General features: G+C 38.4%; 2 protein-coding genes across 3 annotated transcripts in view; one reads left to right on the top strand and one right to left on the bottom strand.

Annotated features, from left to right (window-relative positions):
- The window catches only part of tet2 (tet methylcytosine dioxygenase 2), a 28,807-nt gene extending 22,313 nt beyond the window's left edge, over positions 1–6,494 (top strand). The window contains exons 3-10 of the mRNA XM_074693738.1: positions 41–131; positions 237–330; positions 433–641; positions 757–907; positions 998–1,087; positions 1,605–1,742; positions 1,838–2,192; positions 2,334–6,494. Of these exons, the coding sequence (XP_074549839.1) occupies positions 41–131; positions 237–330; positions 433–641; positions 757–907; positions 998–1,087; positions 1,605–1,742; positions 1,838–2,192; positions 2,334–3,688 (2,483 nt within the window). The 3' untranslated portion in view covers positions 3,689–6,494. The remainder of the gene's footprint in view (positions 1–40; positions 132–236; positions 331–432; positions 642–756; positions 908–997; positions 1,088–1,604; positions 1,743–1,837; positions 2,193–2,333) is intronic.
- A 185-nt stretch (positions 6,495–6,679) lies between these two features.
- On the bottom strand, positions 6,680–10,516 carry ppa2 (inorganic pyrophosphatase 2). Of its 2 annotated transcripts, XM_074690292.1 has the most exons (12): positions 10,259–10,516; positions 9,675–9,739; positions 9,516–9,560; positions 9,371–9,424; positions 8,779–8,898; positions 8,455–8,541; positions 8,196–8,322; positions 7,553–7,680; positions 7,350–7,435; positions 7,183–7,252; positions 7,036–7,075; positions 6,680–6,936 (listed from the first exon to the last, which is right to left on the bottom strand). In XM_074690292.1, the coding sequence occupies exons 1-12, from the start codon at positions 10,446–10,448 to the stop codon at positions 6,914–6,916; spliced, it is 1,035 nt and encodes a 344-aa protein (XP_074546393.1). In that variant the 5' UTR covers positions 10,449–10,516; the 3' UTR covers positions 6,680–6,913. The 2 variants fall into 2 exon arrangements, 1 of the variants encoding a protein (XP_074546393.1); XR_012599711.1 differs by lacking the exon at positions 6,680–6,936 and having other exon boundaries at positions 7,339–7,435.
- Positions 10,517–12,878: the final 2,362 nt, after the last annotated feature.

The following is a 12,878-nucleotide window of genomic DNA, read 5'->3' as shown; positions in this document are numbered from 1 at the left end:
GGCCTATTAATATTCACATTTGCTCTTGTATGCTACTCAGAACAAATCAGTGAAAAGGATGAAGGCCCCTACTACACTCATTTGGGATCAGCACCAAATGTTGCTGGTATACGGGAAGTCATGGAAAAAAGGTCAATCACAAATCTGACTTTCTAAAAATATAAAAATAAGTGTTACTTACATACATTGTTACATAACAATTGTGTATTTTTTAATACCTTTTTTCTGCTTTGAAGGTCTGGGCTAACTGGCCGTGCCATCAGGATTGAAAAAGTAATTTACACTGGCAAGGAAGGCAAAAGTACACAAGGGTGTCCAATTGCCAAATGGGTAAGACTGTTTGTATTTTCAATTTAATAAATAGACAAATTGGCTGCTTTCTTTTATGCATCCTATGTCCCCCTTTGTATAAATTGCTATGCGTTGTTTCAGGTGATTCGACGTGCCAGTGCTGAAGAAAAGCTACTAGTTTTGGTGCGAGAACGTGCTGGTCACACATGTGAAACAGCTTGCATCATTGTGGTAATTCTTGTCTGGGAGGGCATCCTTCCCAGCCTGGCTGACCGCCTCTACCTCGAACTCAGTGAGACTCTGAGAAAGCATGGAGCCCTCACCCAGAGACGCTGTGCTCTCAATGAGGAGTATGTGACAGAAATACATGCCATATTATGTGTGCAAAAGTACCTAATATGAAAAAAGAAAACCTTCATACACTGGGAATTAGTGACAGCACTTTTTTGTTTTCTCATGCTTCAGGAGGACCTGTGCATGCCAAGGGTTAGAGCAAGATGCCTGTGGAGCCTCTTTCTCCTTTGGCTGCTCTTGGAGCATGTACTACAATGGCTGCAAATTTGCCCGCAGCAAAATTCCAAGAAAATTCAAGCTTCTTGGAGATGATGTGAAAGAGGTAAAATTATTACAGATATTGATCTTAATGTGTAATATGGAAACATTTGTATGTAACTGCTAATTATGCTAACACATCTTTGGCTTTCAGGAAGAGAGAATTGAGCACAACTTCCAAAATCTGGCATCCTTATTGGCTCCCTTGTATAAAAGTATGGCACCAGACGCATATGGAAACCAGGTTAGTAGCACACACTGAAAATTACATTTTAAAATTAGGGGGGGGGGGGGCTTTCACAAACCTGGAAGGGCGATTATTACTTACCACATTGATTTTAACTTCCCATTTAAAGTATCAAATAATTTTACCTTGTTTCTAATGTTTTACTCTAAAAGGTAACTCAACACAACACAATACAATAACATAAACTTAAAAACTGTTAAACTTGATTCTTTAACCTCAATTGCAATGGCAGCCAGTTGAAACCCAACTTAAATTGTTAAATTTAGTGTAACTGTTGCCTTTAACAAGGCAAATATTCAACCATGTTATGACATTTCAAGAAGACCACTGGAGTGAGCAATCAGATTTCAAGGGTGGCCAATGCAACTGTAACTGTGTTAAGTGCATGTTTATGGGATAGTTAATCCTGAATGTCCCAACAGAATAGATTTAAGTTGATTCCCAAACAAAGTTGTTGTAAGCTCTTAGAAACCTTATATCTTGTCCAAAATCCCCTTGTTTTTCCTGAACATAGGTGGAACATGAACAAAGGGCACCAGATTGTCGACTGGGACTGAAGGAGGGCCGTCCTTTCTCTGGGGTCACTGCTTGTCTGGACTTCTGTGCCCATGCCCACAGAGATCTTCACAACATGCAGGGTGGCAGCACTGTGGTATGTCAAATTTTTTAACTCTAAATGCCCATATGTGTGTAAAAAAATCAGTGACATTTCTAAGATAACTATTTACACCATCCATTGCTTTGCAGGTGTGTACACTGACACGGGAGGATAACCGAGAGATTGGCAAAATACCAGAGGATGAGCAACTCCATGTACTGCCCCTCTACAAGGCCTCCAACACTGATGAATTTGGAAGTGAGGAGGGTCAGCAGGAAAAAGTCAAATCAGGCGCCATCCAAGTACTCAGTGCCTTCCGCCGCCAGGTGCGCATGCTTGCAGAACCTGCCAAGTCTTGCCGACAAAAAAAGCTGGATGCCAAGAAGGCAGCTGCCAACAAGAATGCCATGTTGGACAGTGCTAATGATAAGCAAGAGAAGGCCTTGTCGTCAAAGTCAAGAGCAGCCACTTATGAGACCTCAACTCACAGCACCATTATGGCTGGTAAGTGGACTACCCAGATTATGTTATCCCTTAGTGAAACATAAGACCAACACACTTTGCAATTCATCAACAAAGTTAAGGATTATTTTTCTTAACTGCTTGTACCATTTTTTTTTTTTTTTTTTGGTATGCTTTTTTTAGGTATAGTTCCAGGTGCTATGGGAGCCACTCTTCAGTCAGGTCAACCAACACTCCCTCTTGGAGCTCATCATCAGCAACTACACCAACAACAGCACCAGAGTGTTCTTCCCCCTTATCCTGGCTCAAAAACTGCACCCAGCTACCCCAGGTTCCCCAACCACCCAGGGTCTTATCCAAGCACTTCCAAGCCAGGAAGCATGTATCCTCCTCAGCCGCCAACACCAGCCAGCCCTTACCCCTCTCCACTTCATGTACCAAACTCCTACATCAATGGATCAAATCGTCCATATCCAGGATATCAATGTAATGGAGGAATGTCCCTTGATAGTTATCATCCATACTATGCTTCAAACCCAAAGCCCCTTGACATGTATCGACAACAACGACCAGCCCTTTATTCAGAGCAGCAGTATGGTTTGCATCAACGTTACGAGGTCAACTATCCACCAAGGTATGGAGAGCCAGCTTTACAGGTCAATGGTTACGGTGCTAATAGCATGAGGCCAGTACACCCAATGAGATCTCTCCCTCCTTTTGGTCCAAATGGAACCCCAAGCTCCCAGTTCATGGACCCCCTCTCAAGAGTTTCATCAGCCCACGGAGGTCTAGATTATACAGCTGCTGTGAGCAAAGGAAACCAGTTTAGAGGATACTCAAATCCTTACCTATCTCAGAGCCCCCAGATCTTAGCCCAAGGCCAAGATCCTTTTCATATGCAAATCAAAACCGAGATGGGTACACCTGGCCCACAGATGCTTCCCCCTCAGTTAAGTGGTGGGTGTTTAAACCCTGAAACACAATCAGAGTTAGGTCTACCAAATGGTATTAAGCAAGAGCCTGGAACACCACAGACACCCACAACCCCACAAAAGCCAGAGATGTGGTCTGACAATGAGCACAACTTCTTGGACCCTGATATTGGTGGTGTGGCAGTGGCACCAACACACGGCTCAGTCCTTATTGAGTGTGCAAAACGAGAGCTCCATGCCACAACGCCCCTAAAAAATCCTGACCGCAACCACCCAACGCGCATATCCTTGGTTTTCTACCAGCACAAAAATATGAATGAGGCCAAACACGGTTTGGCACTGTGGGAAGCCAAAATGGCTGAGAAGGCTCGAGAGAAGGAAGAAGAGGCAGAGAGAAATGGTGGTGAGGGGACACCCAGCAAGAGTAGCAAAAAAGGGGTGAAGCGGGAGCACCCAGAGCCATCGGAAACCGTAGGAACACCTCCTTACAAGCGCTTTATCCAGGCACTAATGGAGGGGTCCTTGTCATGCACAACAAACACCTATGTCAGTTCATCTCCATACGCCTTCACCAAGGTCACAGGGCCTTACAGTAAGTTTGTGTAAAAAATAATTCATAAAGAAGAAAAACTAATGGGGGTATTTATGACAAACAACTATCACAAGCACCACTAGCCTTTTCTAAACACTCCTTCTTGTCTCCAAAGTTGGCCATAGTGTCACAAAGTAAAAGAAGCCTGAGATTAGATGAGAGATGTATCATCCTTTACATATGGTCTTTCACCATTTTTAACAACCAAGCTTTACCAGTAAACCCTTAGGATGTATTTATTTTTTGTCAACATTTGCAATGACACACTGTCAAAATCTATGGTGCTCTCAGTCTGACACACAAGGACCTATTTTTGATGCAAACAAACTTTTATTTTGATTTCTTTGTTTTTTCTTACACAATTTTAGGGATGTCATTTTGACACAAGATGCTGACTTTGTAAATGACAACATCCAAGGTGCTAAAATAAGTTCTTGTTTATTTCAGGAGAATGCCTTCACACTATAACCACAACACACTCTACCATCGATACTTAATTACTTTTATCAACAGGGCGTTGAAAATATCATTCTACTGTCAAATGATCAGCATCTTAATGAGTTTTGGGAAGTCTGTGTTTCCCCGAGCACTTTTACTGATAGTAGTCATATGAATTGGTAATACCTCAAAACTATTGTATTTGGTTTTACTGTTTCCTACATGGAGTAATTAATTTCTAAGCAAAAAGTAATGAATTTGTGATGGAGGGTTGTAAGATAAAATCATGGAACTGTTACTAGCTCATGTGAAAACATTTTTAAACCAGCATTGTTTTGGTGCTTCTCTGAATTGTTCTCTTTTACTTTCTAATGTCATTTATACTGTAAATTGAGCCATTCTGATGGTGAATTTTTGATATTTTGAGGAAAAAGACACAATGGTGTTGATTTAGGTTTTTCCAGGTTCACTTTGTTGTCAGTGACTGTTTTTAATGTTCCTTACCTTAGGTTCAATGAACAAACCTGGACTGTGAATATTTCATGTAGTTTTATGTCTGTGGTGCTTAGTTAATGTGCTTTTTATACACTGAGGAACATACAACAGGGTAAGCTCGGCGTCAGTTTCAGAGGGCAGCTGGCTTGCTGTGGGGTCTTTAATTATTGCAATCTAACTGTAAGATAAACAGATGAGATTTGTACAGTAAGTTAATTTCCCTTTTGGAATTACTGTTATAGGTTTTGTGTTGTAAAGAATGCTAACAGCCTATTTCATAGTATTTTGGGGGGTTTCAGTTGATTTCATATCATGAGGTGCTATAAAACCTGCTAGAAACATACAATGTGAGACTTTAGGAAATGAAAAGGCTTTTAAATAATGTACAGTGCAGACCTGTCATATACCTCAAAACTACGTTGGCAATAGGATTAAACTGTTTTCTTCCTTTGTGTGTTACTTCAAGTGTTAATAACAGCTAAAATTAAGGCCACCAAAAGGCAGAGAAGTTCATTTCTTACTTTCTTACTACTTTGATAACCCCAAGAAAGTATTATTTGAACTTGAATCTATGATGTTACTGTAAAATCAGGGACAGTTCAATTTCATTTTTTGTAAATTTTCTTGCCTGCATCCATCTTGTTTTTCTCATTCAGGTATTTGCCTTTGCACCCTGAATCCAATTATTGCCCTCTACACTTTAAAAAGACTAAAAAAGCTACTACCCTCTCTTTCTCTTAAATTTTAGCCACAAGAAAGGGGTGATTTTTAAAAGTAATTTGAAAATATATGCACTGACCTAACTAAAGGGAAAGTTTGATAAATAACGCCCAATGAATTTGCTTTTGCTGTGAGGCAGGACCAGGGCAGTGATGAAATTGTTGCACATCTTTGTGCATGTTAATAGTTAAATTTATTTATAACCACTAAGCAATTGTAAAATTATTGAGTTTCCCTGTCCATTTAATTATTTCATGTGATATAAAATGAAACATTTGTCATGTTGTAGTAACTTTCCCCACTTTTTCTAACATTTTCAGTTTCTGAAAGCACTTCAGTTCTTTTTCAGGAAAATATGTAACAAAGAAATACAGAACAGTTTATTTAAAAAGATTGTAAATGTGTTAAAATTAAAATAAATTATGTCTGTTGTACATACCAAGAATCTGTAATGCAGAAATACAACTCATTCTCCAAAATGATTTGAGTTCATCTTGTTTTGTCAAATGGACCCACAGCTCCTCTATCAGCGATTCTCGTCATATCTTTAAATTTCCCTTTGGCTCTTTCAGGTTTAAAGAATCATCATGGTTAGATTATCCAGGAAGTCTTTATAAATCTGTGCTAACTTTCAAAGCAATGTTTACAGTTACAGTATCCTGTTTGCTCAGACATTAGAGGTCCTAGTTTTTTGTAACTGTTCCAGTTTGTAAAATAAATCTACAAAAAAAATGTCAAATATTGTTGTACAGAACCCAGCTACAGTAGCAGGTTGTGGTTGAGAAAGGAGAGGTATCTAAGACATAGCGGGTTAAAAGCATAGCCATACTTGAAGATGCTTCAGAGTGTTCTGAGTAAGTCAACATTACTTGAATGACTTTCTGGGCTGAATCTGTGCACTAATATGTGCTCAGCTCAAAAGGTTCAGCTAGCAGTTGTTACACACTTGGTCTTTTTTTTTTTTGCAGTTAGACACTAAAGATATAAAACGGTGCAAGTTTTTTCCTGTTATTTTATTTTTCTGAGGCTTCCCTCGTTCTCCTGAAGTTTGGTTTGCTACAAAACAATGGAATAAAGGATGGATATTAATACTGTAAGTATTGTAATGTACTGAATGCAGTTTATTTGAAAGCTGTTTATTATATCATTCCTGATATTGCTGAGATGTGGGTGTTTTTTTAATAAAATTTATATTTATTTAAAGCATTCTGATCTCTTTCTCCAAGTCAATACTGATATCCACATCCTGTGCTTGACTGAACACATGCTGAAGGCTTCAAATGTGTAGATACAAATGAGATAATAAAAAGACAATGTATTATACACACATTATTTATTTGCCTTAACAAAACAGTACTGTTTTTCTTTCTTTTTTTTTTTTTTTTTACAAAATGTAGTTGACCACTACATTCTAATTCAATGGCAAATCAACAAGGTGTTAAACATAAAAAACATGTTGTGTTCTCTACTCATGACAAAGTAGAGACTCATATTGAAAACGTCAGAGTGGCAGCATGTAAAAGATCCAACAGCTTCAAGAGCTGAAGGAGTTTTGTTTGTTGAGTTTCAATGATGACCATAGACCTTCAGACAAAATGCCACTTGTCCACTGTTTAAGAGAAGATTGACAACAACAATCATGTGAACCTTCAAAAATGTTGCACCTTAAACATACTAAATGTAATTAGCTACATCTTTGTCTATTTACCTTCTGGAGACATAGGGTATCTGTTGCCAAATGGAGGGGCCTGGGAAGTCAAAAAAGAAAAAAAAATCACCAAATCTGACTAAAATGCAGGTTAGTCAATTCTATCTGTGCCTGTAACTTTCTTTGACAACATATGCAAGTTCTTACCAATTGGACCAAACTTCTGGCCTCTGCTGAACTGAAAGTAAAAGGGCTATTGCAGCAAGTGGTATTTTTGCTGTACAAATAAGGGGAAAGATTGGGGTTTATTACACTTTCATAGTCATTTATGAAATGAACACACACTCACAAAGGCAGTCTCACCTCCAACTTACCACTCAATTCCTCCACTGTTGGTCTGGCTCTGCACTAGTGCCCTCCAGTGCTCATGGGTGGACTTAATGATCTGAACTGCAAAGTCCTGTTAAATTCAAAGGAACGCAAATAATGACTCTTTTCAGCTTTTGAACTAGCCTTCAAACTCAGAAAAATTGTCTTGTTTCACACGTATACTTTAAACCTCAAAGGGCCTCAGTACCTTGTCTTTGAAATGTCCATCAAACCCAAATTGGTTCTCAGGTTTTCCATCAGGCACCTTGTATTTCCTGAACCAGTCAACAGTGGCCTCTAAATGACCAGGCCGGTTCTTGCGAACATCTTCTATGTCTAGGGAGCACAGAAGCAAAGATAATGGAGTGAGGAGAATGGACCCAATTTAACTACACTAATCTTACATTTGCGCTGTACACGTTATCAACTCCGCAGAGAAAGAATACAGATTGTTGACCTTTGGGGGTCATGGTGAAATGTAAAAAAAACAAAAAAAACAGTGTTTTTCCTGTGTAGTATAAATAAAAATATATTTATGCATACGATGGGTCCATTTGGCCTGAAGGATCTGCAGAATGTTTTGGAAAGGAAAGATGAATGTAAACAGAGCTATGTTGACAATAAAAACTTGAGTTATGTGTCAAGCTGCCAGCTTTCCTCAGCATTTCTGGCTCCATTCCAGAGTCCATTGGTTTCCTCTTTGTGCACAGCCAAGCTTAGTTTGTCAATAATTTTGATAAAACTAGGTTTCCTGGACTCATATTTTTGAGAACTCAAAAATATTTCCATGTGAGGCATTCTCTGAGGGATTCCTCTTGATATGATTACTCATCTTTATGGAAAACACCCACTATTTAAGTTTTTGGCATCTGGATCCTCAGCATTGATAGCGATGACCTTCCAGTCTGTTTCTCCCTCATCAATCATGGCTAAAATGCCAAGCACTTTCACTTGGATCACCTGACCCGGAGAGCACACCTAGCAAACAGATAAAAAAAATAACAGTGAGTCAATCAACCAACCACACCTTCCTCTTTAAAAATTCCAGATAAGGACAGCAGAACATTTTTGTAGTTGTGCAAAGAAAAAAGTTATCCCTAGGAGCCTCACCAGGGTTCCAATCTCACAAACGTCAATAGGATCATTATCACCACAACACTTTGTGTCCTTGTCTGTGTGGTTTGGGTCCTCCCATGTCTTTTTTAAGAAACAGTTGAGAAACATGTCAGATATCTAAAACTTCTTGTAAACATTTACACTACCAGACAGGACATCAAATTAAAAATACAATTTAAAAAAATGCAACAAGGGACAGTAATATATACACTTTCCTTTTATTAAAAATTAATAACTAAGAACTTCAAAAGAACTATAATTCTTTTACTTAAATCAAATATAGGCTTTATACATTTATCATGATATATGTTTCCTCACCTGTGGGAGAGCCCCATAGTTCCAAATGTAGCCTTTATGGGGAAATATGTTTGCAACATACCGAAGCTTTCCTTTCTTTACATCCTGTTTAATCGGGTTCAGCGGTTCCTTTGTTGCAATCTGGAAATTGAAGCAGCTGTGAAGGTGTATGTGTATAGGTGCATGTGTACAGGTTGATGTGTGTAGGTGTGTACAGGTGTATATGAGTTTATGATTTACCAGACCTCAAGCATGACTTCTTCTCATGTTGATTGCACTTTAAGCTCAAGCTTCTTGCCTCAAACTAGTTAGGATAGCAGCAGCTTCTTGTAAGTATTTTAAAAGTTTTTTAAAAATCGTTTCGTAAATTAGCTCATCAGACAATATTTACAACTAACTAATACTAAAGAAAGTTCCGGGATACAGTATTGTTTTATTCCTAAAAATATATTACACATGCATGAAGTGTTATTACTCGCGTATGTCGGTGTCAACCTTCGCTAAAACTGCTGTGTGCAAGTCATAGTGTGAATGTCATCTAATAAGGACACCAAGACTAAAATTGCAATTTAAAGTAAACTTCAAGTGTGGTACTTCATCTAGAGCCTCTTACCTCCATCTTAGCATTTGACCATCGAGGCACCTCCACTACCATGTTAAAGAGCACCTGAGGAGACAGATGAATGCTGTATACAGGACATACTTGGTTTTATTTTTTTCAGTTGATAGAACTGACATCAAATGTTAGGGTTTGGTACCTCATGCTCATTCTGCTTAGCCCTTTTAGCTGGCACACCACTTCCCTGTTGAAAGAAAAGTAATTAATTACCTGTTCATCTTCAAAATAGATTTATGGCGTGAAGACCTCACAGCGTGTTCTTCAGCAGAAGCAATAACTTGGAGTATCTGAGAATTACCTCTTCTTTCTCTGGGATGAGTGGAATATCATGGAAGGGTGAAATGTAACTTCCTTCCTTTGTTTCTAAGAAAAGCACAAATGAAAAAAAAAAAAAAAAAAGAGACATTATTGTAAACAAAGGGTGACATCATCTGCAGCACAATTTTATGAAATTAGATTTGATACAAATTGGCTGAATTTCACGGTTGTTGGTGAGAAATAGCGGGTTTTCTTCAACGTGTTCTTCTTTTGCGGGGTTTTGTTCACGTGACATAAACAGGAAGTAGAACCATGTGAGGAACGGCTTTGCGATGCAACGCTTCATAGCTTTAAGCCTATGAGACATTACAGCCTTGCAGACACAGGGGCTATGAATAGACTGTTCAAAACTGTTAGACTCAGGGGACACCACATGTCAAAAAGGTGTAACGCTAGTGACTCAAAGGTCAGAGTTTTACCTTGACCCGAGGTCGACTCTTCGTTATCTACAAGGAACCAAGCTCTGGTGCTACTCTGTTATGCTATGAAACTCGAACGGACGTCTCGAACGGCACAATATAGGTCAATGTATGATTCTTCCCACGACACGGAGTGTCAACTTACTAAAATATATCCGGTAGTCAGGAGAATTAGGATGTCCTCTCTCCTCTGTTTGATAATGCATCGTTTTTCTGCAGTAGAGGTGAGTTGCGGCTGCTGCTTGAGTGACGATTTTGTTTCGATAACCAGAAAATGAACCAAAACCTGACACCAAACAGCCGAGCGAGGAGCGCAACAGAAGCGGTCTCATCATAGGAACTTCTTCCCCTTCGGGGTTCCTGCTTCCCTTCCGACTCACTCCCACACACACCGGGGGGACACACAAAGTTACCACAGTAAACAATGACTTCCTACAAGCGGTTTTCAAAATAAAAGCTTTCACTGATGGTTGATGTCGAAATAAAGCTGTCATTAGATGAAAGCATTTCTGACTTAAATCATCATCATCCATGATCATCCATGCCAATAAATCAGTAATATTTTGACGTCGACTTCAAGCAATAAAGATGGTTTACAGGGATAGGCAACTGCGACAAATAGTGGGAAAGTTAAGTCTTGACCATAGTCCACATATTGTCTATTTTCTTACCTTAATAATGTGAATATTTGATACAGTCTCGGTTAGATAACTAAAACTTACTCATTGACACAAAAAACAGTGTTGTTTTCTTGAGGGTTGAAAATAATAAGCTTATCAACTAGATTTTGATTATCTCAAGACTACAGAGTACCCCGTCGCTCGCCCAATGACAGCTGGGATTGGCTCCAGCCACCTGCGACCCTCAACGGGATAAGCGGTTAAGAAAATGAATGATGAAATGACTACAGAGTAAGTAAAAAAAATATGTTGTACTGTTTTATTATTATTATTATTATTATTATTATTATTATTATTATTATTATTATTATTTATTTTATTTATTTATTTATTTATTTATTTATTTTTAGCTACAATAGTTCCCCCTTCAAAAATGTTATGGCTTAAACATTTACTCTTTGACAATACGTTGAGCCGCTGAGTGGGCTTTTATTGTGAAAATGATCGTCCTTCCTACCGGAAGCCTGGTCGTACTCGTAGTCTTCACGACACTTGACTGTGTTGCCATGTGCAGTATTTTGACTTTACTGCCACCTAGCCAACATGTACCCACATAACAGACCACAAATACACGAGTTTGCGTTATTAGTTTAACGCTATTTGAAAAGAACGCCCTCGTCTGGGAAACAGGGGTATGACTCAGCCTCATGTGTCCTAAATAAACAAATACATTCATGACATTTATTTTTCTGTTCTCTTTAAGAACTGCTTTCATTACAGCTAAAAAGCTATAATTGAAAGTGCTGATAGGCATAAAATACCTTTTGAGTAGCCTTTAAAGCTAAACAAGCTAACAGCTAACTCGTCAATCTTACATGGCCAATTAGTTCTATCTGAAACTCTGGCCTAAGTTTAAGAACAAAAGGCACTTTCTTTAATGTCCCTTGCTGCTTCTCTTTTTAGAGCCAGAGGAATGGATTTTATCATTGAAAGGTTCACAATACATCATGGATCAAAGTCCATATGCATCCATTGTGCTGCAGTGAACAAACACTGAGCCCAGCCACCTTGATGTTTTTTCTTTTAGTGTTGTATAGATTGGTCGCTGTTCAAACAAATTACACATCACCTGCCATAAAAAAGCTGGGTTATCACAATCCAAGAGTGCATACCAGCCTTTGATACTGTTGCCAAGCAGCTTTGATTCCTCCAACAATATATCCATTGTGTTTTAGTTCACACGGTCAGTAAGATTAAGGAATACTATGACTCTACATTTTGATGTAGTGCGGCAAACTTGACTATTGAAGAATTTCACAAGGGAGATTTGAAAGTTTCACAGAGGTGGGATCATCATTGCCAGCTGCAAGCAACAAAAGTTCCCCAGACTTTAAATGTAGCGCTTGTTGTTATTAGCTCCTTTTTTTTTTGACTAGCACTAAGTACTTTTTTTATATTGTGGAATTCAGTCTAGGTGTAAATGCTTGTGTCTTCATCTATGTTTCTACAAGTATGTGCACAATATTCTGTACTGAGGGCTTTCTGTGGAAAAATGTGTTTTTCATATGGAGCCAATGGAGAACTGATACAGCTTGAAGGGTAGAAGCTAGAAAATTAAACAGTACGCAAAATGTTTTCTACCACTGAGCAGTATCATTTTTCACTGCAGGAATGGCACCCTGCAGGGCCTTTAATGGACCTTTATCTAAATTTCAAGGCGTAATTGTTTCTTTTTTCTTTTCTCAATAAACAGAAAACTGGTTGATTGCTTTTTTGATTGATTCATTCCAAGGTTTCAACTTCATAAAAAAATGGATTATAAAATACATTTTCTTCCTAAGCAGTTCATGAAAAGCTTTAACCTTGCTTCTATAAAGTCACATGGTTATTTCAGGGTAAAAACAATTAATACACACAGGAGATAAGATTGTTTACCCACTTGCATGTTTGTATAGAGAAAGCAGTTCTGTATGGTTTACTTTTCCAAGTTCATTTGGTTACGCAATGCCACTGACATTGACGTCTGATCTGTTTGTACTCATTTAAACTGTGCTTGTTTAATTGAGACATACTTTTATTCTTGTTTAAGTTTTAATAAATACCCACAAAGTTATGATGAAGATAATGATGGTACACAAGATGAAG

Source organism: Halichoeres trimaculatus, unplaced genomic scaffold (assembly GCF_033239565.1).
Source record: "Halichoeres trimaculatus isolate MK-OKI-2021-1 unplaced genomic scaffold, fHalTri1.1 fHalTri1_scaffold_2, whole genome shotgun sequence".
Lineage (NCBI taxonomy): Eukaryota > Metazoa > Chordata > Actinopteri > Labriformes > Labridae > Halichoeres > Halichoeres trimaculatus.
Note: the sequence above shows the minus strand (reverse complement) of the source record. Positions and strands in the feature narration are given on the sequence as shown.